The sequence below is a fragment of the Bombyx mori genome, chromosome 23, assembly GCF_030269925.1.
Source record: "Bombyx mori chromosome 23, ASM3026992v2".
In the NCBI taxonomy this organism is placed as follows: Eukaryota; Metazoa; Arthropoda; class Insecta; order Lepidoptera; family Bombycidae; genus Bombyx; species Bombyx mori.
The window spans coordinates 18,867,152-18,893,264 of record NC_085129.1 but is presented as its reverse complement, the minus strand read 5'-3'; the positions used below and the strand labels follow the sequence as shown (position 1 = coordinate 18,893,264).

The 26,113-nt window shown below is 39.2% G+C and overlaps 1 protein-coding gene across 7 annotated transcripts in view; it reads left to right on the top strand.

Moving 5' to 3' along the window:
• Positions 1-26,113, top strand: part of LOC101742362 (synaptotagmin-7) — a 419,529-nt gene that overhangs the window by 306,438 nt on the left and 86,978 nt on the right. Inside the window, exons 1-2 of one of the 7 annotated variants that reach the window (XM_021350948.3) lie at positions 13,181-13,330; positions 18,372-18,539. The exons of 1 other annotated variant lie outside the window; for it this stretch is intronic. In XM_021350948.3, the coding sequence (XP_021206623.1) occupies positions 18,415-18,539 (125 nt within the window). In that variant the 5' untranslated portion in view covers positions 13,181-13,330; positions 18,372-18,414. Of the gene's footprint in view, positions 1-13,180; positions 13,331-18,251; positions 18,540-26,113 lie in introns of those variants that run through there. 5 more of the 7 variants (XM_021350947.3, XM_021350945.3, XM_021350946.3 and 2 more) reach the window with 5 other exon arrangements.

Here is a 26,113-nt window from a genome sequence, read left to right as displayed (position 1 = left end):
TTTCATTAGAAAAATTGGTACCCGCCTGCGGGATTCGAACACCGGTGCATCGCTTCAACACGAATGCACCAGACTTCTTATCCTTTAGGCCACGACGACATGCACAATGCATTCATGCGCAATGCTTTTATGCGATTACCTAATCATCTGTGCAATATATGTCTTATTTGTTAATTCTTGGACTTTTTGGCGGGAACGCGAGGAATGAGGTTGTGTGATTTATTTTATTTTACTGTTTAATATCTGTGAAAGTGCACAAATGTGGGAAAATGAAACAAAGCCGCTGGACGTAACTTCACGGGATCCTCCAAAAAGTCCACTGAAAAAATCTCAATAAATGATCACCATTTTAGTGAGAATATATATTATATTCTTCCAAATCGATCTTGAGCTTGTATTTTCTTTATACAGGTTTTCTTAATTTTTTATGTCGCGAACAAGTTAGCTTGGTACCATAGATATTACACATAAATTAGTTATAGATAAACGACTCAAGCACTCAACAAAAATGTTTACGGGCGTCGGCCACTAGATGGCTTCGCTTCGATTAGTTTCTCATTGCTCCTGTAGATGGCAGTAACATATCACCTATCCTGTATAGTTTATTTTTAATGAAGGATTTCTGTAAATTTTCGGAATCACAAATTGACAAAATTAAATTTAATTTGTCTTTTATAGGCAGCGGCAGTCGACCTTCGCATAAAAATAAAAATTAAAGTGAAACACCCAACAATACAAGCACAAATGTGGGAAAATAAAACAAAGCCACTGGATTTAGCTTCTCGGGATCCTCCGAAAAGTCCCCTGAAAAAGTCTCAGTAAATAACCACCTTTTAACGCCTACAAAATTTTAATGAGCAACATTGAAACGTTTTTATTTATGTTTACTTTTTTTTATTTTATTGCTTAGATGGATGGACGAGCTCACAGCCCACCTGATGCTAAGTGGTTACTGGAGCCCATAGACATCTACAACGTAAATGCGCCACCCACCTCGAGATATAAGTTCTAAGGTCTCAGTATAGTTACGACGGCTACCCCACCCTTCGAACCGAAACGCATTACTGCTTCACGGCGGAAATAGGCGGGGTGGTGGTACCTACCCGTGCGGACTCCCAAGAGTTCCTACCACCAGTGATTACGCAAATTATAATTTTGCGGGTTTGATTTTTATTAGGTACACGATGTTATTCCTTCACCGTGGAAGTCAATCGTGAACATTTGTTAAGTACGTATTTCATTAGAAAAATTGGTACCCGCCTGCGGGATTCGAACACCGGTGCATCGCTTCATACGAATGCACCGGACGTCTTATCCTTTAGACCACGATGACTACCTACGCCATTAATTACACTTTAATTGACTATGCAATTTCGAATCTTTCTGAACCGTACCGAGAATTACAGAATTTATACGATGTCAAGAAAAGGGATGTCCAATATGCGTGTTTGAGGATGTTGTTTAATCGATTTTTTTTTCAAATTGATTAAAATTTAAATTAAAAAAAAGAAATATATTTAATAAAAATAAAGTATAACTTCTTACGCGCGTACATAAGTACACGCACCCTTTTTTTTATGGGATGGTCGACTGCCGCTGCCTATAAAAGTCAGTACGGGAAAGGTTACATTTATACACGTCATTTCGGATCCTCCCGATCCACTAACAGCGCTTTTAGGTACCCCAAGCACTGGTCATCGTCCTCGCCGAACCCGTCGCTTGCGACGAAGGGCTCGACGAGTAAATTAACCCACAGACACAGCCCACTGAGTTTCTCGCCGGATCTTCTCAGTGGGTCGCGTTTGCGATCCGGTGGTAGATTCGGCGAAGCACTGCTCTTGCTAGAATTAGTGTTAGCAACGTCGTCAGGTTTGAGCCTCGTGAGCTCATCTACTCGTTAAGGTTACGCTGAAATGGTCTCTCAAGACCATCGGCTTATTGCTTATTAGTGGACGAACTCACAGTCCACCTGGTGTTAAATGGTTACTGGAGCCCATAGACATCTACAAAGTAAATGGGCCATCCACCTTGAGTTAAAAGTTCTAAGGTACAACACAGGATCGAATCTAAGCGATAATATTAAAGATTTTCTTAGTGAATATAATACAAACAAAGTTGATACGCCTTGTAGAAGTCGAAAACATACTCTTTACACACTTCGGCAGAGGGCTCTTCAGCAAAAGTGATCTAAAAGAACACTCGATATTCCACGTACTCTCTGAGTCTGAGGTAGAATGAGGTCTAAGTATTTACCCCTTTAAACTGTGGTAGAACTCATACGAGTGATTTATGGAGACGAATAGTCAAGAGAATAAAAAAAAAAAACATGTGTGCAATTCACACGTGGTAGAAGTGAAACCTTCCAAAATTAAAATACAATTATCCTAAACGTCTTAAGTATATGTAAAATTTTGTCATTAGTAAATAATTGTAAGGTAGCGCCCTCTGTGAATTGATATTTTAATTTCACGTTAAATTAAAATTCACTACAAGAGCTTTCATACACACGTTAGTATTAAAAAATCTCACAGATGGCGCTGTATTAAATAGTATGTATATTTCTGTCTCATTCTTTGCCGGCTTCATCCTACATATTTTTGTATTTGTGTCTCTTACCTGTCGTTTTTTCCGTTGCATCCGGTTTGAAATCACAACGATTCTAAAGAAGTTTTCACTTCAATAATAAATAATCCATAAAACCTCTTGAAAGTCGTAGAATCGAACAAATAAAGGTTTTATGGAGGTTTTAAACTGAACAATTACCACTAATATGGTTCGATTCATGACTGTGAGCTATTTCTTTTTATCGTTTTTAACAGTAACAATTGTAGCTTAGACTTTATTATTTATTAATCGTGAACTGTCAGACCTGTGCTGATAGCTTTGAGAGGCTATTTCAGCTTCTCCTTGACGTGAAGGTGAGCTCACGGGGCTCAAACCGGGAGTGTTGCTAACACTGGCCCTAGCAAGAGCAGTGCTTTGCAGAATCTAACACCGGATCGGAAACGCGACCCACTGAGAAGATCCGGCAAGAAACTCAGTGGGCTGGTATTCATGAAATTCATTTTTCATTTTATACAATTCAATAACAATTTCTTCAGCTATTTGAATGGAGTAAACTTAATTATTGAAGATCAATTAAAAATATGATGATATTGATGCTAATACCAAATAAAAAGCACCTTTAATTACGAAGATTAATGTCGCGTATTGAGTGAATGTCGCTTTCACCCTTCGAATTACTTAAATAATTTGTTTTTAACGACGCAAAAAGCTATGAGATTCAGAAAAAAATTGTTGTCACACGTAATAAAGAGCGGCCTCTAGTGAAATAAGCTGGTAGCTTTTGACACTGCCACCTATGAAATAATAACAAAACTAAAAAATACATCACGACAAGCTAGTGCGAAATAAATACAATAGGTGGCGCTATTTACGAAAATCATCGTAAATTTGTTATATTTACAAACAGGAAATTAATTTTAAATAAACTGGACACGTATAAAATTGATTTCACTTATATTTGTCTAAAAAAATTTGTTTTATTTTCTAAAACGAGTCTGTGTAATTAAAAAAACTAGTAATTTAATTTAACACGAGATGTCGCTTATTATATCTTTAGTTCGCTGCTATGTTTCATAGATGGCAGTAATACTTACTTTTGCGACAATGTTCATTGTTTCAGAATTAACAAAAAGATTTTGCTATAATGAGTAAGCACTCTTGTCATTTATTAATCGATTAAAATAGTCAATGTAATAATTATGTATTTTCGGATCGATTGGTAGCAAGTTCCTATTAACTTTCCTAACCTAATACTATCACTTTAAAAAAACCTCAATCGCTTTGTTTCGACGTGAAAGAAGGGCAAACCAACAAACAACACATTTTCACATTTATCATATTAAAATTATGGAAAAAATGCTTCAAAATTACACGTATATTGTATAGTAAGTATTTATATAACTATTGTTTATAATTATGTGCGTTCAATTTTCAGTCTGAATATTGTTAGCAGGACGTAGTCCATTGCAGTATAAATATTATTGTATCAGAGTTTCTCCAGATAAAAACAGTTATTTAAATGTCTTTAATAATAAAATGCCAATTGTAGAACCAAAAATGGAGGAAACGAAACAAACCATCGAAAGATGAAACAGAGTAAGTTCTTCTCTTTGCCACGCTGTAATGGATATATGGGGATTATAACCCAAGGGAGAGTCGATGTCGGGCAGGCCGGTCGTAAAGCTCATGTAAAAACCCCATGTATCATGAATAATCATGATACGTTACTCCGATCCCACATGATACGGTGTAAAAGCAAGAAGATGAAGCAATTCTGAAATCAGTAAAAGTGTATAGTGACAAAAAAAAACCTCAGAATGATTGCTGTTATAGATAAAAAAAAATGAAACACTAATTTATCTAACAACACAACTATACAACTGCAAAACCACTAATACAAACTAAGTCTCTATTAAACATTAAGAAGACATGTAGAACTTATAGAACATTACCAACTGCCTTTTTGTCATCGATACGACATGCCTAAAATTTCCGAGAACATTCTTGACAGGTCGAGTAGTTTCAGTATGTGTTTCCATTGTTTTATAATAGATGGCGTTGAACTTCTCGAGCTTTCTCAATTTTACTAATTCTTTTGATATTCCTTTTGCTATTCGACGATATATGACGTTACTCTTACCGGCGTAACAGTATTTAGTAGTCTTCACGTAAATATTGCAGAACGAAATTGGCGAAGCAATAACAAAAAACATGCTTAAAAAAGGTTTTACTCTAGATGAATACAAATTTCAGGGTTTTAAAATTGCCTTTATAGGCGGACGAGCTATTGGCCCATCCAATTTAGAGTGCTCACCGTCACTCATAAAGCTTAGCAATGCCAAAGTCAGCTGCTGCTTACCGCTATGTAGTCTCCGCAAACCTCGAAAAAGGACATGTCATAACGATAAGGTAGTAACTGTGGAAGGAAATTCTTGCTAAAGCATAATGGTGCGTGGCAAAAACGTGGTCAACCCACAGACACAGCTCACTGAGTTTCTCGCCGGATATTCTCCGTGGGTCGCGTTTCCGATCCGGTGGTAGATTCTGCGAACTACTGCTCTTGCTAGGGCTAGTGCTAGTAACCTCTCCTGGTTGAGCCCTTGCTCGCTCACCTACATAAAAAAGAGCTCCCGTAGTAGGTGGTGCGAAATGACAAGATCATCTCTGGCAATTCCTCCTGAATCGTATTCGCGTGCCCATTAATAAAGAATACTAGAATATAAAAACTTAAATTGAACCAGCCAATTTCGTAAATTGCCTCCACGCAAAACGTTCAACTTCGGAGTCGCAAATGCAATGTGTACTTACCGTACTATCAGGCTATGTAGGCAACACCGATGAAAGAGACAATTATACACGCGCCCGCGTACGAGGGAGCGAGTCGACAACAGTTTTCATCAATCGATCACGTTGTCATGGCAACGGTACATTCAAGCACAAAAGCGCTAAGAAACATCCTTTTGTTTTTAGCTGTTTTTCTTAAACGCTGCTTGTATTTGTATTAAATTATCAATAATTCTTAAAGGATACGATTCATTTATAGACATTCAATTCAAGGGTGAAGCAAAACAATGACAGAGATCCGAATTAGTTCTCAAACTAATTGAACCTTCAACCGCATAGCCCGAGGAAGGCAGGATCAAGTATTCTGTGAATCTTCTTATTATAATTATACCATAACCTATCACTATCTTACTGATTTTTTTGTACCTATTCGTTGGTAGCCTAAGGGGCTATTCTAGCCAGCTATTCCAGGCGGGTTCACGGGCTCAACCTGAGAGAGCTTATTAACACTGGCCCTAGCAAGAGCTGTGCTTCGCAGAATCTACCGCCAGATCGGAATCACGACCTACTGAGAAGATCCAACGAGAAACTCAGTGGGCTGTATCTATAGGGAAACTACGGGCAATCTTATACATTTTATGTTTAATTCCTAATCAAGTTCTTCAGTTTTCAATCAACTAGTGAGACTGATTGACTGACTTCTGCGCCGAGGGCAACCAGTTCAATACCCTCATTGCTCTACCTCTAGGTATTTAATACCTATCTATTATTATGTATATATTTCAACGAATATAATTATTTGTATCAATCTCCGGTTCCCATAGCACAAGAAAACCTAGTTTGAAGGTGACCCAATGAACTTGTGGAACTTAGCCCCAAAATTTATTTATTTATTATATTGTATTTTTCTCACAATGAAAATGAAGATGAATGAAAATGAAAATGAGGTTGGTAAGAAAGTGCTAACTATGAACGTGGAAGGATATAGAGGAAGAGGTAGACCTAAGAAGAAATGGATGGATTGCGTGAAAGACGATATGTGTAAGAGGGGAGTGAGCGAAGAAATGGTATATGATAGAGGAGTATGGAAGGAGAAAACATGCTGCGCCGACCACAGGTGACTGGGAGAAGGGCAGGAGGATGATGATGATTGTATTTTCCTTACATTGTTTTGTTGTATTCTGTAATCACTTGTACACATGTAATGTCGACAACAGCTTATTGTATTACGAGTATAAAATAAAACAAAACACATGTATGTTTAAATAGTTAATGGTTTTCCGTAAGTAGAAATAAAATCGTGGTATAAAAAAAACATCCACATCATTTTTAATGTAAATCAAAGAAGGTTTACTGGTGGTAGGACGTCTTGTGAGTCCGCATGGGTAGGTATCACGACCTTTTTCAAGGTGGGGGGTGGCAACTCATATCTCAAGGTGGGGGGCGGCATTTACGTTATAGATGTCTATGGGCTCCGGTAACCACTTAACACTAGATGGGTTGTAAGTACATCCACGCACCTATGCAATGCAAAAATAAAAAAAAAACTTATTTGAGAGATACATGAATCGCGCTAAACGACATTTTCAAGATCTTCCATCGAGCAGGTGACATTTTTCGGTGGACCGAAGCCTCCAAAGTACTTTTTTGGGAAAGAAGAGTTACTGGTGGCCCGGGATCCTCTTAGATTTCGCCAGGACATGTGGGCGAGCACAGGCTCAGCCAGGAGTAGTGGGATTTGCATCCACTGCCGAATCAGAATCGCTACCCGCTGAGAAGATCCGCCGAGAAACTCAGCGGGCTGATGTATGGGTTAGGTTGCAAGTCAAACTCGTGAAAGAGCTTGAAGTGAACGTTTGATAACGTAAAAAGAACGTGAATTTTTCGTAAAATCCAAGAAAAATCTTTTTTTTTTAAGTGAGAAATATATTAAAACAACTGTCCTTGCCTGTACCTCTCTTTCAGCCACGTGTTAATTATTACAAAGAAAAAGTTTTCGTACAAAGCGAATTACATAATGATCACGGTGTACGCTAGGGATTTCCAGAAAGCTCTTTAAAACTTTAATGTCTGAGTTTTTTTGGTGCGATTCCACGAGACCATTGCGAAGCCGTATCGAGCCTCTACTGTTATCCCCCCCTCCCCCCTCCTTACTACTGTCTGCCCTGTACACTCGCAGCCGAAAGTGGTAGACGGTGAAAAATGCACGGTACTAGAAATGTGGCGCGGAAGTGGCATTGGATTGATCTTAAGGAAACCCAATCTTTCAGCCCAAGGAAACCTATCTTTCTTTTTTTTATTGCCCTTGTAGGCACACGAACATACGGTCCACCTGATCGTGAGTGGTTACCGTCGCCCATGGACTTTAGCAATGTCAGGGGTAGAGCCAAGCTACTGCCTACCCCTTAATACTCTCCACAAGCCTCGTTTGAAGAAGGACATGTCATAGCGCTCGTGAAACACCGTGGAGGGGAGCTCATTCCATAGCCGGATGGTGCATGGCAAAAAAGACCTCTGAAAACGCACTGTCGATGAACGCAGCGGTTCCAGATAATATGGATGAACTCTGCTCCGATGGCGGGATGTGCAATGATAAAAAGGATATAAGGGGATCATCTCAAACAATTCCTCAGAGCACCGATATCTACCTAAGACAGCACTGACCTGGAAAGTGTCTGGCAAAAGGAAGAGAGGTCGTCCCAGGACAACTTGGCGTCGCTTGGTGGAACAGGAGTTGGGCCTCTTGGACATGACGTGGAAGGAGTTAGAACAGACAGCCCAAGACCTATGTAAATGGAACGATTTGATTCGAGCCCTACATCCCACTCACCATCAGAGAGTAATGCAAAAGAAAGAAGAAGAAGACACTAGAAATGCACCAAAACAAATTAACGCTCCAATTTTTGTTGTACTACGTTAGATCTGAACTTACACAGAACGGAACTTGATACCATTTGGCACTGTGTGGTCTAGAGCAGCGCCACTTCATCTCTCCCCTGGATGACATCAGATTTCTTTATGGAACTCAACAGAGATTGACTGGCAGCGATGTGTGAGTACCGTATTAACATACTGTGATCACCAATTAACATTTATCATTATGTTTATTCTCAGTCCGGGATAGATACCGCAAAGCTTTCTATTTCCTTCGAGAAATAATCTTCCATTCCAATATGAAGGGTGGGGCAGACGTTATAGGATACAATTAGGACAACATGAATATCGCCACCCGCCTTGAGACAGATTAAGACATCAATTGCAACGGTATAATTACTAGCTTTAGAGCGAACAGTCAGGGCAGGTACTAACCTTGGTATTTTTAAGCTCTTCAAGAACCGGTGACCGTCCTCGTCGAACTCGTCAATTACGACAAAGACCACGATTGAACTAACCCATAGACACAGCCCACTGAAATTCTCGCCGGATCTTCTCAGTGGGTTCCGATCCGGTGGTAGATTCGGTGAAGCACTGCTCTTGCTAGGTAGGGCCAGTGTTAGCAAACTCAGGTTGAACCTGTTAGATCACTTATCCATCCGCGCGTAGCTGGAGTAGCCACTTAGGCTAGTAGATAGGGACTTTTTTTTTATATTTCTGCCGTATCGCCGACCATACGATGTTAAATATATCCGTCAACTTTGAGTACCAATGTCTATCGCGTATTAACCGCTATTACGATAGCGTTTGTTGATTAAACCTCAACTATTGCAGCCTTGAAACTAACGGGAATAAACACAAAGCTGTATACATACACACCGAAACCTATAGAATGTTATTCTCAAATTAATTCAATCATTTTTGATATATTATTGCCTATTTCTGCCGTGAAGCCGTGAAACAGTAATGCGTTTCGGTTTGAAGGGTGGGGCAGCCGTTGTAACTATACTGAGACCTTAAAACTTGGCGCATTTATGTTGTAGATGTCTATGGGCTCCAGTAACCACTTAACACCAGGTGGGCTGTGAGCTTGTCCACCCAACTAAGCAATAAAAAATTTAAAAATATCTCCAGTATTCCACGATCACATACACGTGATTAATCCCTCAAATTACTTTTAATTGTAACTCCAACTCGCGGAAGCCGAAGAAAATTAATACGTACTGTTACGCTGGTAAGAGTAACGCCATCTATCGCCGAATAGTCGAACGAATATCGAAGAACCTAGAACACTCGAGAAGTACAACGCCATCTATTGTCAGATAGCGGGAACTACTACTAGAGATCTGTGGAATATTCTCGATGATTCTGGGGATGAGGTATTGGCTATAAAAGCGTTGTAGAGGTGGCACGCAGTCAGTCAGTAATCGGAACTAGTCGAAGCGAAACAGCGAAAGGATTACCTGAAGCGAAGCGGAAGAAGCGAATTGAGAGTTTTAAAGTGTTTGTTGAGTGTTTTAAGTGTTCTAAATGTTGAACACAGTTGTTATTTGTACTTTGGTGAAATTTTATTTATCCCGAACCCTCAGCGCGTAACAGTACCATTTGCAAATGAGCAAACCCTGAGTTTCTTGTTCGTTCACATAGAGAACGAAATTGCATTCAGAATCGATGCTATAGACGTGAGAAATCGTTGCAAAGCCTGTTGATATTAACGCCCGGACTTTGACAGTAAAATCTGGTTCGCGACTGACTTTAACCCGGATAGAATATGAATCTGTCGGCACGCTACCCGATGCCACTGTTTGTTATTCGAACATTCCATATAGTTTCTATTACATCAATGTGTTTTTCAGTGTTTTCAGGAATATGCACTATTGTTATATACTAGTGGTCCCGCAGTAGTCGAAATTCGACTATAATTAATTGAAATTATAAGTTTGAACATTATTAGGGTTCTATTGTCAAAGACTATTATTATATTTCTATAATCACAGATTTCGCCAAGACTACACTTTAGACAAATATTAATAAAGACATATTATCCTATTCTCAATTAGACCACAGACTAAAACCAATTGACAATTAACATGCATATTGCATGCGTGTGTGTGTCAAAACATTGTAGTGTGTCTAATGTTTTCTTTATCGTTTTGATGTATCTTTATGCATTATTTAAAAAAAATATTAGCGTTGTGCACTCCTTCTCTATATTCTCTATAAGTGTGGAACATGTCATACTCCTCCGTCCGCGCAATTTTCGTAAAAAGGGATACAAAGTTTTTGCTTCACGTATTAATATATAGATTGCATTATTATTGAGGGTCAGATGTAACCGTACCTACCCATGCGGACTAAAAGACGGCCTACGACTTCTAATAGTTAACTGTATAAGTAGTTAGTCTAACATAATATTTGTTTGTGCTGTTCTTAAAATCACAGATTCGCGTATGGAAAAACTGTTTAACAAATTTATTTGTATTTCGATATATTTTTTCTTTAAGCACCTGTCATTTTTATGTATACTGTGACATTAGCAAAATCAATGACTAAGGCGCTGCAGCCAATTTAAAAAAAAAGATATTCCCAGTGATACTCCGACATAATGTATTTTTATGTTTGTACATATCTATTTTCTATTCCTGAAGGTTCATATTTGCTTGACCAATATTGTATAAAATTTCTTAATTCATACAAAACATACTCTCTAGTGGTTATTTTCTCTTAATTAATGTCGGATAGAGAGCGCTTTTAGCGATAAGACCGACCCTAGAACATTGTTTTTGTGTTAACAGTGCTCTTAAAGGAATAATCCCTTTTTTCTTGGTAAGCATTTTTTTATTGCTTATATGGGTGGACGAGCTCACAGTCCACCTGGTATTAAGTGGTTACTGGAGCCCATAGACATCTACAACGTAAATGCGCCACCCATCTTGAGATATAAGTTCTAAGGTCTCAAGTATAGTTACATTACAAGCATTAAAAAAAATTGAGTTATAAAATTAATTCTAAAAAAACACACATTTTTAAATACATAATCAACCATGTTTGTCTGTTAATGTTTTCACGTAAAGACAACTGGAGTAGTTTTGATGATATAAAGAATGGAAATTATTAGAGCCTTGGAAAATAATATAAGTTACCTTTTACTTCTGTGATGGGTACGAGTCTGCTTCCACACGACATAAAGTATATTCCTCTGCGGCCGAAAAGCTATTAAATTACATAGATTAGAATAAATGTGATTATAAATGAAATATGGATACTGGATTTGCAACCTCCGGGTCTGCGGGGGGATATCAGTTCTCTCTGTATTTTATACCGTATGTTCCACGGGGAGTGCTCTGAGGAATTGTTTTAGATGATACCATCATCTCGTTTTCACCATCGCACCGCCCGCCACCGGAGTAGAGTTCATCTGTACAGTACCTGGAGCCAATACTTTCATCCATAGTGCGTTTCCAGAGATCTTTTTTGCCACGCACCATCCGGCTTTGGAATGAGCTCCCCTCCACGGTGTTTCCCGAGCGCTATGACATGTCCTTCTCCGAACGAGGCTTGTGGAAAGTACTTGGCGGTAGGCAGCGACTTGGCTCTGCCCCTGGCATTACTGAAGTCCATGGGTGACGGTAACCACTCACCATCAGGTGAGCCGTATGCTAGTCTGCCTGCTAGGGCAATAAAAAATATTACGCATGGATATAGCGGGTAGCTATAATAGAACACAAGATATTTGACAGATGCCTGAATCTCGCTAACGACATTTTCAAGATAAGTGCCATTAACAAAACTTTAAACAAATTTATTTTAGGCAATCCTTAAAGATTTGAACAAGTTATCGACGTCTGAATCAATATGTTAAGTCATCAACGTCAGTAGACATTTTGGAACGAAGTTCCTTATCGCGCGTTGTGAAAGGGGGCTAGACGGAAAAAATTCTTACGAAAAGTTGTCACAACACTTTTTAGATCCGTCATTCTGACCAATCAACGTGTAGGCGCTCATCGCGTGACATTGCTCGTATCCGATTGGTCCGCGTAATGAGTACAGTTTCTCGAGATAGCGTTTCAACAATAGTAATTTAGTTCATAGTATTGTTTTTTTCTTCTTCATAATGCCGTACTTTATTATTATAACTTTAAAAAAAAATTACAATTCCTTCACTAATTAATCGAAAGGAACTTCGTTCCATCCGGGTGTCCCTTGACACCGCTGATTTTTTTTGTTTCAACTAATAACTCATCTTCTTCATACTCTCAATTTGTTTCAACTAATAATAGCCTTGAGAGACTATTTCAGTGTTACCCTAGCATGTAGGTGAGCTTACGGCCTCTATCTAACCTGAGGACGTTGCTAACACTGGCCCTAGCAAAAACAGTGCTTCGCAGAATCTACCACCGTATCGGAAACGCGACCCACTGAGAAGATCCGGCGATAAACTCAGTGGGCTGTGTCTGTGGGTTAATTTACGAGAACGATGACCGGTGCTTGAGGTACCTAAAAGCACCGTTAGTGGATCGGGAGGATCCGAAATGACGTGTTTAGGGTGAAGTCGACTGTTTACCAATCGGTCCGCAGGATCGGGTATGTAGTTACCGGCGGCCACGACAAGAGAATTAATACCTCAATGCTTACAATGAAATATAAATGAGAAAATAGAATAGCATTCTATCGGAAAACCCCAAATAAAAACATGACGTTATGAAAATGCGAAAGGTCTCCGATAAAACCAACTGTGGATTCTTTGATTGCGAACACGAACCTTTTTATCCGTATTCCGTAAGGGGATAAGCCATTGTTAGTCGAGCTCCCGTGTTAAGCGACATCGCGTTTTAGTGGTCCAATGGAGTAGGTGACGAGAGGGCGAGGGTAGGGCTTCTGAAACTGGTTATAAACTAGACAATTTTGCAGCGAACCTGCGCAAAGCTACAGACCATCTTCAGTTAGTGCCGGTACGCAGCGGTATACGCGCGCGCTTCGGGTTAAGCGAATCAAAAAAAATATTGTATAACTAATTGAATTCACAAAAAAAAATACATATTAATAACCAAACAACAACAGAGTTGAATTCGCGTAAAATCTAGAAGCTCCGAAAATAAAACACGAGGTATTAGCGTATTTCAATATTATTATAAGTCGATTATTATCTATATTAAAAATTAAAAGGCAGTTTTTGTATTTCGGATTGAATATGTTTTTTTTTTCATTCGATTTTCATTTGTTCGCGTCTATCGACGATCGGAAATGGCGGTACCTACTCAGTTTACCTGTTGATAAAAAGGGCACACTTGCAGCGCTGATTTTTCAAAGCATTCCAAACCTTAAGCAGTAACACTAGTGCATATTATTGTTTATCGATAAACGAACTGTAAGCTGTGTTCAACGAAACACGCGGGCATCACAGCGTATACAGGACTGTTCAATTTCCCGAGACGATTTTACAATTAAAAGCACTCTTACAGTTAAATCAGACGTTTTTTCAAGGTCATTAATTATGATTTTCTTTTATTTTCTTTTATTGCCCTTGTAGGCAGACGAGCATACGGCCCACCTGATGGTGAGTGGTTACCATCGCCCATTGACTTCAGCAATGCCAGGGGCAGAGCCAAGCCGCTGCCTACCGCTTAATACTCTCCACAAGCCTCGTTTGAAGAAGGACATGTCATAGCAATCGGGAAACACCGTGGAGGGGAGCTCATACTGTGGTATATCGGAGGCCGGATGGTACGTGGCAAAATTATAATAGCTTCAATGTTTCGGATACATTACAGTTCCCATGGTCGCATAGGTACGTACCTACGTAAACCGTAAAAATTGTTTTAATTGTTTACGACACTAGAAAACCGAAATTACTTTAAGTGTACCTTACTAAGTCAATTGCAAATGGATGGCCTCGTAATTTTAAGGTATCACGCTAAAAATAAGGCTCATTCGTGACCGAGTCCCATTAATTAAATCTCATAGGTAATATGAAATGTAATTATATTGCTTGAAATTAATGGCTTAAGGTGCGATTCCGAAGTGTACGACAGCAGACTGCGATGGTACCTGTTTAATGATATTTAATCGCTTCGAGAAAACGGGGCGGCTTTATAACCCTGTTATCGTGGCCAACCCGAATTATATCTCCAACCCAGGCAGGAAACGCCAAACCACTGTCACCCTAAATATGTCCTAAAGGATCCTCTCGATCAACTTTTGGGGCTTTTAAGCCCTCCAAGCGGCGGTCAGCTTTCTCGTCGAACTCGTCCAATGAAGAGTTTGATGCGCAACCTAGCCCATAGAATCAATCCCACTGAGCTACCGGATCTTCTCAGTAGGTCGCGATTCCGATCCGCTGATAAATTCAGCTAAGATCAATATTACCAGATGGAGACTCGTGAACTCATCTGCCAGACAGTGCGTAGCTGAAATAGCCCCTTAGCTACCAATGATTAGGTAAGAGATGAAAAATAGACATTACTTAGTGCTCTTAATAACAATTATCAATAGCTCTCCGTGATTTTTCCTGTGGTCGGGTAATGTCAGTCATGAACTCATATGGCAGTTTGAACTTGCATTGTGTTAGTAGGTCGTAAAGTCCGGTGCGTCCTGAGTGAGATAGATGCAGACAAAGTTTGAAAGTTTTCGTAGAAGATCTGGTGATGTCATAGGGCGTTTCTGTATTGGAGAACACTCACGTAAGAGGAACTTGGCTGATGAGGCTGCCAGCTGATTGCAATGATAGGGCGGAAACTATGCTTCACATACATTGGGAGTGTGATGTCTTAGTAAGGTCAAGAATGAACAGCTTATACGATGATTACCCGGACCAAGGTGCCGATAGGCTACTCAATTTATTTGGAGACGGTGAGGCTAGAGGAGGTAGGCAGAAGACAAGTCATTGTAATAAAAGACCAATAGGGTGTTGAAGTGTCAGAAAATTGTTTGTTTGGTACCCAAAATCTATGATGATTGCGATTCTTTTCGCAGTTCACGCTAAGTCACTCGGCGCTACACACTTTTGTATATCTATGATAAATAAAGAAACACGACAAATAAGGTATCTTACAAAGTCACAAGTTTATTTTAATTTTAAAGGCCTTTATCTTTTCTTTTTTCCCTTAAAATTTTTCTAGATTTAGTGTGCTTCTCGTCTTTTAGTTACTTTTCATATAGCTCTAAGTAAGTCCCTTATTTTGCGTCTCGTGTTTACAAAACGCGAATGTCCTTATCCTTTTCACGTTTTTGACATTTTGACATTGAGTATGTTTCAAACCTTCGGCTTTTCTAATTATTTCTCCCCCTCTATGATTGTCTTCTAACCGAATTTTGAGAGGACTTTTATAAGGGGTCTTCCAAAACGGACTTCCGAATTTTGACAGTTGTTAACGGCCATCTTGCCAAAGCTACACCTGTCAAATTAGTTGTCATTGATCCAGTGTGTTTTGCGGAATCACCTTAAACTTAAGTAGCTATTCGGAACTTTTTTAATTTGACAATATAATTGACATAAAACACTTCGGTAGCATTTTCGTATGATTTATTTTCCGTAGGTCGATTTAAGTTGCGTCGCTGCTGTCGCTAAGCTTGGAACTGTAGCTTTAAACTGTTTTTAAACGCAAAAATGTTAACATTTTAGAATTTGAGGATAGTCAAACCATCTTTCGAGTGGGTCTAGCAGAAGGTAACTATAGGAGCTTTAGGAGGTTTGGCAGCAGCTTTCCTAGAGTATTTCACCAGTATATCAGTACACCAGAATTTGCTATCAGAGAATATTAATAAGTATCAAAGTTCTGCTCATTTCTGTCATGAAGCGCTCATGCGTTTCGATTTCACTTCAAACAAGTTCAGACTTTGTTTAGAGGTCGCAAGGTTGCTTCTCGCGTGCACTTAGTGATGTCTATATGCTCCTTTGAGGATTTAAAACGGATACCTGGCGTACCCGTTGAAATGACGTCATATTTTACTTTGCTTTGTTAATACGTTCAAAGATTAACTAAAAAAATGATGTCCGTGGAAAAATAAAAATGGCCTATTAAGGCATTTCGTGGTGTTCCTCATCCTTGCTTGGTTCTCCTCATTACTGAGGGTCGTAACCCCCCCGCTAAATCAATCTCTCTTAGTTAGTGGCTCAGTGAAGTGCGTGGCTCAGTCTCATGTCCAGATGCTCTGACTCCATATTTTTCGGCTCCGACCTCTGGATCGTTCACATGACCACTAATGAGTGACATATCTTCCACCATAAGTCGACTATATCGACCATACCGTCGTTGTCAAACCAAAATCTGCTATGTGCACTTTTTGAGAATTTTACTTTTTGACCTTTTCGTATAGTTCACAGCCCTATACCTACCGTATAAAAAAAACTGTTATGCGTCTATATATAGCTTTAATATTTATCTATAGCTTTCATTTGATGTAGTTCTTAAAAATTCGCATTCATATAAAATTATATACGAAAACTTTTTGATTCGTTAATTCAAAATAGAGTTTTTGAACATGACAGATTTTGGTTTTTATTTTTATTGTCCTTTTAGGCAGACGAGCATACGGCCCACCTGATGGTGAGTGGTTACCGTCGCCCATGGACTTCAGCAATGCCAGGGGCAGAGCCAAGCCGCTGCCTACCGACTATACGCTATATTGTCGAAATGCGTTCATTAGAAAGGCAAGCTAAACCGGAAAAAAAACATACACAATACATCATATTTATCTAGGAAATTTCGGCAAAGCAAAATATATTCATGGTTCATTCGATGCGGCAATAAATTGTCCTCGGAAAACATGTTAATGCAAAATGTGAGGCTATTTTTTTTCAGTCTCTTCTCCGAATTTCCTATTTTGAGTTAGCATTTTGTGGTAAACTGATGAGAGGCGAATTCGTCTTTTTTATCTGGCTATTGCTAGTAGCTTCGAGGGCTTATGCTAGCTTCACCGAACGTGTAGGCGAGCTCGCTTGGCTCAGCCTGGGAGACTCTGCTAACACTAGCCCTAGCAAGAGCAGTGCTTCGCCGAATCTACTATCGAATCTGAATCGCGACCTACTGAGAAAATCCGACTAGAAACTCAATGACTTCATTTTCACGACGAACCATTCATCGCATTCGACGGATTCGACAAGAACGGTGCTTGGAATGAATGATTTCACTCGAAGCGAAAACATTAGTTGAAGCTACTCACGCGCGCGTCTTAAGTCGATGGTACCATAACAAAAACCATCTCAAACGTGCCAACAGATAATAACATCAAACGTGCGAACAGACAAACACGCATAGACCAAAAAGAAACATTAACTTGATACCGGTTGTGCTTGTTGTATAAACACATCCAATGTTAATCTCATATATTGGTATTTGACAGGACCCGCGAGGTAGAATATACATACAATTTTACTGAAAAGACTTGGTTCAATATATAAATATGCAAAAATATACAATATACAACCAACAAGTAATCTGAAAACTATAGCGAATATTTGAATTGCGTATTACCACTCTATATATATATTTTGGCCTGCTGGTGTGACTTACCCCCTACGGCTCTAAGATGGATACTGAAGTTATTTGAGAGCACAATAAATACGAACTTTTCCGAAAAATTACGAATTAAAATATTTTCTCACTATATAATAATATTATTTATTACTAGCCGTACTCGCCCGCTTCGCTGGGCATTTAAAATTAATATTATTTTATTGTCATTATTATTAGGGGGTCCAACACTCATATAAATATTAACCTATCCATTAAGTACCTTTTCTACATGGATGCCAAGTTTCAAGTCAATCGGATGCACGGTTCAGTAGTTATAACGGAACATCTGTAAAAACCACTGTAGATTGAGAATGAAGATATTACATTACATGTGCTACGTTAATAACAAGAAAATAAATTAATTAAATACTAAATTAATAATATTAATAAATAATAAGAATAATAATTTAATAACTAAAATATATTATTAAAAGAAGTCCCTTTAGGCAAGAATTTAGATTTATATGTTAGTATAGATGTCAGACGTGTATAGTCTACGCTGAGCCCTTTAAGGTAATCAACAGGTCAGCTGACTACTGCCTACATATTTATTTATATTAAGCGGTAATAAAACTGAATTTAAAAATAGAATTGCATTCTCATACACTCTGAAGTTAGTGTCCGTTTTCAAAGTGACTCAAGTGTTCACCATCGCGATGGTCGTGAGTCAGTTCTGATGTCAGAGGGCCCGTCTCGCTTACCGTCGCTGTTACCTTCAAAATGCAAGACCCACGAAATGTGGGCAGCTATGACAAGATCGATTGAAATACTGGTCGCCTTCTTCGAATATTACGCACAGAGGTAAGTTAATGTTAGTTTACAAAATGATAAATTTTGGATTATGGTCAATCAAAACTGTACCCGGTTTTGAAATGTTTACAATCGTTATTATTTAATAAATCAGTGTTTGTAATGAAAATAAACTTGAATTTGAACTTATATGTAATTTTTTTCGAAAACTTACATAATTTGAAATGTTTACAATCGTTATTATTAAATTTAATTAATCAATGTTTGTAATGAAAATGAATTTAAATTTAGAACTTATACGTCATTTTTTTCGAAAACTTACATAATTTGAAATGTTTACAATCGTTATTATTTAATAAATCAATGTTTGTAATGAAAATGAATTTAAATTTAGAACTTACACGTAATTTTTTTCGAAAACTTACGTAACGAAAAATTCTATTGAAATTATTGATTGTTTGTTTTTCAAAAATGGAATAATAAATGTTCACAATTAAAATGTTTGCAGGCCGATGTTCACAATGCAAATTATTTGTGTTTGTGTTCGAAATATTAATTCATTAGTTATGTTGTTATTATAGAGATGATTTTGCTCTAGAGTTGAGGTAAACTCGTTATAAGTTCAGAATGTGAAGCGTCGGGGCGGCCATTAAGCTGCAAGGCCCGGAATGATGGAAATTATTAACGCCGAACATTTCTATTTGGATAATGGTGGTATATTTGTCTGTACCAAGCATTAGAAGCTTGGAAGGATAATTTTGTATGGTGCTCCGATAAGTACCAGTATTCTGCCTATATAGTTTACTTTATCATGCCATTATCACAAGAGGGACACAAATAGAAGTCATCGTCGCCTAAAGGTTTTTTTTTCCTATCTAAGATATCGATACTAGCTATCATAAGGAAATTTTTTTTCCTATCTAAGGTTACGCTGAAATAGCCTCTCAAGCTAAGTGAGCTCACGGGGCTTAAACCGGAGTGTTGCTAACATTGACCCTAGCATGAGCAGTGCTTCGCAGAATCTACCACCGGATTGGAATCGCGACCCACTGAGAAGATCCGGCGAGAAACTCAGTGGGCTCTGTCTGTGGATTAATTCGCTCGTCGAGCTCTTCGTCGCAAGCGACGGTTTTGACGAGGACGGTGACCGGTGCTTGTGGTGCCTAAGAGCACCGTTAATGGATCAGGAGGATCCGTAATGACGTGCTTTGGGCGACGTCGACGGTTTACCATTCGGTCTACTGGGTCGGGTATGTAATTTCCAGCGGCTACGATGAGAGGGTTCTCATGTCGTGCCGCCTTCTCAAAATGGCGCAGCGATGCCGACTGTAGATACTTACTAAATAAGTCGAGCTCCAGGTCATCATGGAGATCCACATTCCTAAGGAACCATGGCGCTCCGACGGCTATCCTGCAGAATTTTGATTGAATAACCTGAAGGGATTTCAAGTGGGTGCGGGCTGCGTGAGCGAACACTACGCTTGCATACGTCATGACGGGGCGTATACAAGTTTTGTAGAGAGTTACCTTATTGCGGAGGGACAGTTTGCTTCGACTACAAAGCATTGGAAAAAGGTCTGCCGTGAAGCAGTAATGCGTTTTGGTTTGAAGGGTGGGGCAGCCGTTGTAACTATACTGAGACCTTACAACTTATATCTCAAGGTGGGTGGCCCATTTACGTTGTAGATGTCTATGAGCTCCAGTAACTACTTAACATCAGGTGGGCTGTGAGATCGTCCACCCATCTAAGCAATAAAAAAAAAAAGACTTATGAAACTTACAATTAATAACAATAATCAACATAAGAAATCATTTTATTGATAATTAATAAATACTGCGACCATTATTCGAAATTAAAACCATCCTATGCCCTAAGTTGGAACAAAAACAATATTTAAAAAAACAAAAGGTTAAAATCGATTCAGTAGTTTAGGTATCCATCGCGGACAAACAACGTCACACGTGATTTGTATACTAAGATTCAAATATCAACAATTCGCGTAAAATGTCCTTAAAAATCCGAACGAACAAAAAGGGTTCTGTTCTTTTTGGTATTTTATCTACTGAACCCCAAGAAAAACAATAAATTCTGCAACAGGCTCGTAAAAATGCAATAACGTTAACATTTCTAAGTGATTGCTTGTCTGGCGTACCTTTACCAATACGCTTTATAAATCGAAGTGGCAGTACGCTGCGTACTACGAATTTCGCAGGGCGGGATATTAAAAATATATTGAGACGCAGAAAATTCGATAGAAAATTGTTAAATTTCATTTTTATTAAAACATTCATGTTAGATATCGAAGCATGTCCAGAGGCCTTGAGGAGATCAACAGAATTGCCTGTTTTACGATAGTTTTCTTTTCAGTAAACTTCAACAGCTTACATGTAAGATAGAACTTTTTTATGTTTGAGAGATTACTGGTGGCCCGGAGGCTTTTCCAGTTTTACCGGGCCATGTGTAAAATAGAACTAAGGAGTCTTCAATGAACCCTGAAGCTTAAATCCCACGGTATGGTCTTAACGAGACACGCCAAGATGTGCCTTTTCATGTCCAATCGCGGCATACCAGATGGGGCGTTTAGAACCGCTGGAACTTCGGTTCTATCTGTGTTCTGCAGCGAATGTTCCATGGAGAGTGCTCTGCAGAATTGTCCCAGATGATCCATCAATATCTATTTTACTTTTACACCTTCGACTCCTGGATAAGAACTCCTCAATAGTTTGCCAACCGCTGCGTTCATACAAAAGGCGTTTTAAGAGATCATTTCTGCTAACAACGATCCGGCTTTGCCGTAAACTTCCTTCCAGGGTACTTTTTATTTATTGCTTAGATAGGTAGAGGAGCTCACAGTCCACTTGGTGTTTTACTGTGTTTACTGGAGACCATAGACATCTAAAACGTAAACGCGCTACCCACCTTGAGATATAAGTTCTAAGGTCTCAAGTATAGTTACAGCGGCTGCCCCACCCTTCAAACCAAAACGGATTACTACTTCACGGCAAAAATAGGCAGGGCGGTGGTACCTACCCGTGCAGACTCACAGGAGTTCCTACCACCAGTAATTACGCAAATAAAAGCTTGCCGATTTGATTTTTATTACACGATGTTATTCCTTCACCATAGAAGTCAATCGTGAACATTTGTTGAGTACGTATTTCATTAGAAAAATTGGTACCCGCCTGGGATTCGAACACCCCGTGCATCGCTCAACACGAACGCAGCGGACGTCTTATCCTTTAGGCCACGGCCTACCACCACTAAGACTACTAAGCGCTAAGCGATTACTGCTATTACTGACGTCTATGAGAGATGGAAACCACTTGCCAACATAGATAAGCAGTATGCTTTGCTTATTACTTCAAAAAAATTATTAAATACTCTTTAGTGAACACCTTATTTTTTACAATGTAGCTGTAAAAAGCTTAAGAGATAAAACCTCGCTCGTGCAACAGCTGTTCACATGTCCTCGGATCCGCTTGGAACTTCTTGACTGACTAAGAGATTGTGTTTTTGTTTTCTGAACCATAATTTCTAATAGCAGATGAGTGCTCTGAGGAGTGTTTGAGATGATGGTACTGTCTGCTATCGAAGCAAATTCTCCACTACCCGAAACTCTCATGCAAAACGCGTTTTCATGAACTGGGATGGACTGATACTGAATGAATGAGGAAATACCTGGATGTATTCTGAGCGCTACGACATGCTCTTCGTCATAAGATGCTTGAGGAGATGCTCTTCATGTTTATAATTTGGCTTTGACTCTAGAACCCATGACGCTCATCACAAACCAGTCACGGTAGAGCCTACGGAGAAATATTAGGAGCAAAGAATGTCATCACTCAGGACACAGACACATGCAGCTTTATTCGTCTCCAGGCGACCTAACTTTGTCCGTAAAAACTATCTGGCGGCTTAATTAAGTAAATACAACTTCAAGAGACAGTACACTAGTCTACTACTAGTCGCATTACATTTAAAATATAAACAAGTTGCTTACCTCCTCACTTCTTCCACCTGAGCAATATTTACAGATGTATAGATTCTAATTTAATATTCTCTAGTAGCCAACGATTTCATGGTTAATTATAAGTATACAATTTGGATGTCCTCTTTTAATGAACCGGTTTGTAGAATCGCTGTCTGAATACAAACAACTGGTTACTGATGGTAGGACGTGTTGTGAATCCGCATGGGTAGGTACCACCACCCTGCCTATTTCTGCCGTGAAGCAGTAATTCGTTTCGGTTTGAAGGGTGGGGCAGCCGTTGTAACTATACTGAGACCTTAGAACTTATATCTCAAGGTGCGTGGCGGCATTTACGTCATAAATGTCTATAGGCTCCGGTAACCACTTAACACCAGGTGGGCCGTGAGATCGTCTACTCATCTAAGCAACTAAATAAAACGAACTTACTAGCGTTCATGAATGGCTTCCGCAATCAAGGAATTTCAAAGTGTAATAAATTGAAACCATATCAATGACATACTATCTATGGTAGTTTTCCAATTACAGCACAAGAGCGCATTATGCGGCATAATGCTCAACGTTGAATGTTCCAACTACAGCAACGCTTCGCACAATCGAGCACTCTCAGAAGTACTGCTCTCGCGTGATACTCGCAATCGATACCGACTCAGCGACAGAAAATTGACAAGTGTTTTTTCTTTAAGTTGGCATTGATCGAAATTTTGTTTATATTATCGTTAGTAATATTATTTAATGTTGAAAAAAATTGTAAGGCTTTCGTTTCGTCGTAGTTTCTTAGAAATAATCAATGTTAATTAAAACTGTGCTAACTTAGCGCACTCTGCTGATGCATTTGAAAACTAATTCACGTTCCAATTAAGCTTCAGCATAATTCGGCATTGTGCGCCACTGAGTCGCATTATGCTCTGTAATTGGAAAACTAGGTACCTATTAATGGTATGACATCACGGCGGATGTGCGATATCTTGACTACAGTAAAAAATAATTGTATACAATAGAAAAAAGTTTTAAGTTTAGAGATACAAAAAATAAAGCAAGTAATGCAAGCGAAGTACGATGGCTTTGTGACTGAAATGAGACGAATATTTTAATCGCCCCGGCTCATAATGTCCTCTAGCATACACTGGTGGTAGGACCTCTTGGGAGTCCGCACGGGTAGGTACCACCACCCCGCCTTTTTCCGCCGTGAAGCAGTAATGCGTTTCGGTTCGAAGGGTGGGGTAGCCGTCGTAACTATACTGAGACCTTAAAACTTATATCTCGAGATGGGTGGCGCACTTACGTTGTAGATGTCTATGGGCTCCAGTAACCACTTAACATCAGGTGGGCTGTGAGCTCGTCCGTCCATCTAAGCAATAAAAAAAAATTAAAAAACATTTAACCTACTATATGCCCACGAATCGAAACTCTGATACTCATTTGAAGTCAACATGGCCTAAAGGTTAAGACGGCTGGTGCATTTGTATCGAGCGATACGACTTTGCAAGTGTTCGAATCCCGCAGGCAGAAACCAATTTTTCTAATGAAATACACACTTGACTCATATCCACGATGAAGGAATAACATCGTTTAATAAAATTAAATACACAAAAAAATTACTTACTATACAATTTAGACATAGACCTCAAGGCAAGTTAGATAGGCTTTCAAGGTCTCTAAGGAATTCGTATAGCCGTCTAAGCTATAAAAACAGCTATGAATGTTTTTAAGTAGGTACATCCGAAGTGAGCGTCGTATGAAAATGAGAAGTCGTATTAATACGAGCTTGTAGTACGCCGCGTACTGTCGTAGTTAATGTATTTGACTCGAGGTCACATACTTGTTTCTTCTATTTACATTGGCATGATTGGATAAGGGCACTCACTTGCTTTGGAATATACGCTTAGAGAAACTGAAAATCGAGACACATAAGTAATGCAAATATATATCGAGTATTTTTTTATTTCTTTTTTTATTGCTTAGATGGGTGGACGAGCTTACAGCCCACCTGGTGTTAAGTGGTTAGTGGAGCCCATGGACAACTACAACGTAAATGCGTCACCCACCTTGAGATATAAGTTCTAAGATCTCAGTATAGTAGTTACAACGGCTGCCCCACTCTTCAAACCAAAACGCATTACTGCTTCACAGCAGAAATTGGCAGAGTAGAGTGGTGCCTGTGAGCTCGTCCACCTATCTAAACAATAAAAAAAATAAAAAAAGAGTCGCTTATTTTACCAATGCACGCAATCAGTACCTGTAATTGTGTGGTGTGCATTTTGTGTAAGATCCAAGAATATGCGATTTGTAATTTTTTTTTGCTGATGTATTTAAAATGTTTGTACCCAATAAATAAAATAGAAATAAATAGAGCCATACTGATTACGAAATATAAACGAATATTAATTTTGATGGTGCTGCTTATGTACATACAATCCACTCCGCCGGTTCATAGATAAATTACACTGAATTATTGATGCGTGACCCCCGACTACTTAAAATTTCGATCGATCAATATCCTAATTTGGAGCATCGAATTCAGGTCATCATCGTTCTCCTGCCCTTCTCCCATTCACCTGGGGTCGGTGCAACATGTTTTCTCCTTCCACACTCCCTTATCACATACCATTTCACTTCCACAAATCGTCTTTCACGCAATCCATCCATTTCGTCTTAGGTCTATCTCTTCTAATTTGGGTATCGAATTCTGGTGTTAGTAATAAAAATATTGATTATTCTCTAGTATTTTACCACTCAATCGATAGCTTCGGTTGTGTTGGCACTTAAAACAGTTTAACTTCAAGGGTTCGACTCCTGTTTCGCTCCGTAGTCGCAAAATATGCGATGATAATGCGGCTATTTAAGTCATCAACATCTGTTAGGTGCTGGTGCTGGAGACGCCTCCTAAAGATCCCATGGATGGCATTCCGCACCAATGCATCCATCCTCAAAGAACTCGGTATCAAAGACCGACTGTCGTCAACTGTGCAACTGAGGGTGTTTAAAATTCTTTAGTCACATCTCCAGAAAAGAGCACTCGATGGAGAGACTGGTGATCCAGGGCCGGGTGGAAGGCAGGAGATCACGCGGCCGCTCATCGACCCGCTGGACTGACCTAATAAAGATGGCAACTGAGTCCACTATGGTCGAATGTACTCGAAACGCTTCGAACCACCAGACGTGGAAGCGCATTGCCTGGAGGTCGGTCGTCGGGAGCATGAGCGTCCCTCTGCATATACAGCGTCAGCGTAACCACAACCACTCTGACAAGAGTGTCCAACTGAGAAGAAGAAGTGAAAAGGCCGAAATCTTTTTAAAAAACAATTTATTTAACACTACTACAAAATGGTTATAAAATTAATTGGTTGTCTTTAAAGTCGGTTTACGATAATTTTACGTGATAACGTCAGGGGTATTCTAGTTGCTGAACTGCTAGCTCTGACGTCACGCGAGAAGAGTAATAATTCTGTCACAAACCAACGCTTGGACTGATCGTGCCTCTCTATCGCTTGTTCCGCGCTCTCGCTTGCACGCTCAGGTGGAACGTGACACTATTTCGTGCATGCGCCGGTATTCATCGATATATAAATCATTATCACGTCATTAAATGATCTGGAAATGGTGGAGAAAAATAGGTAAACGTCCCACTTCTAT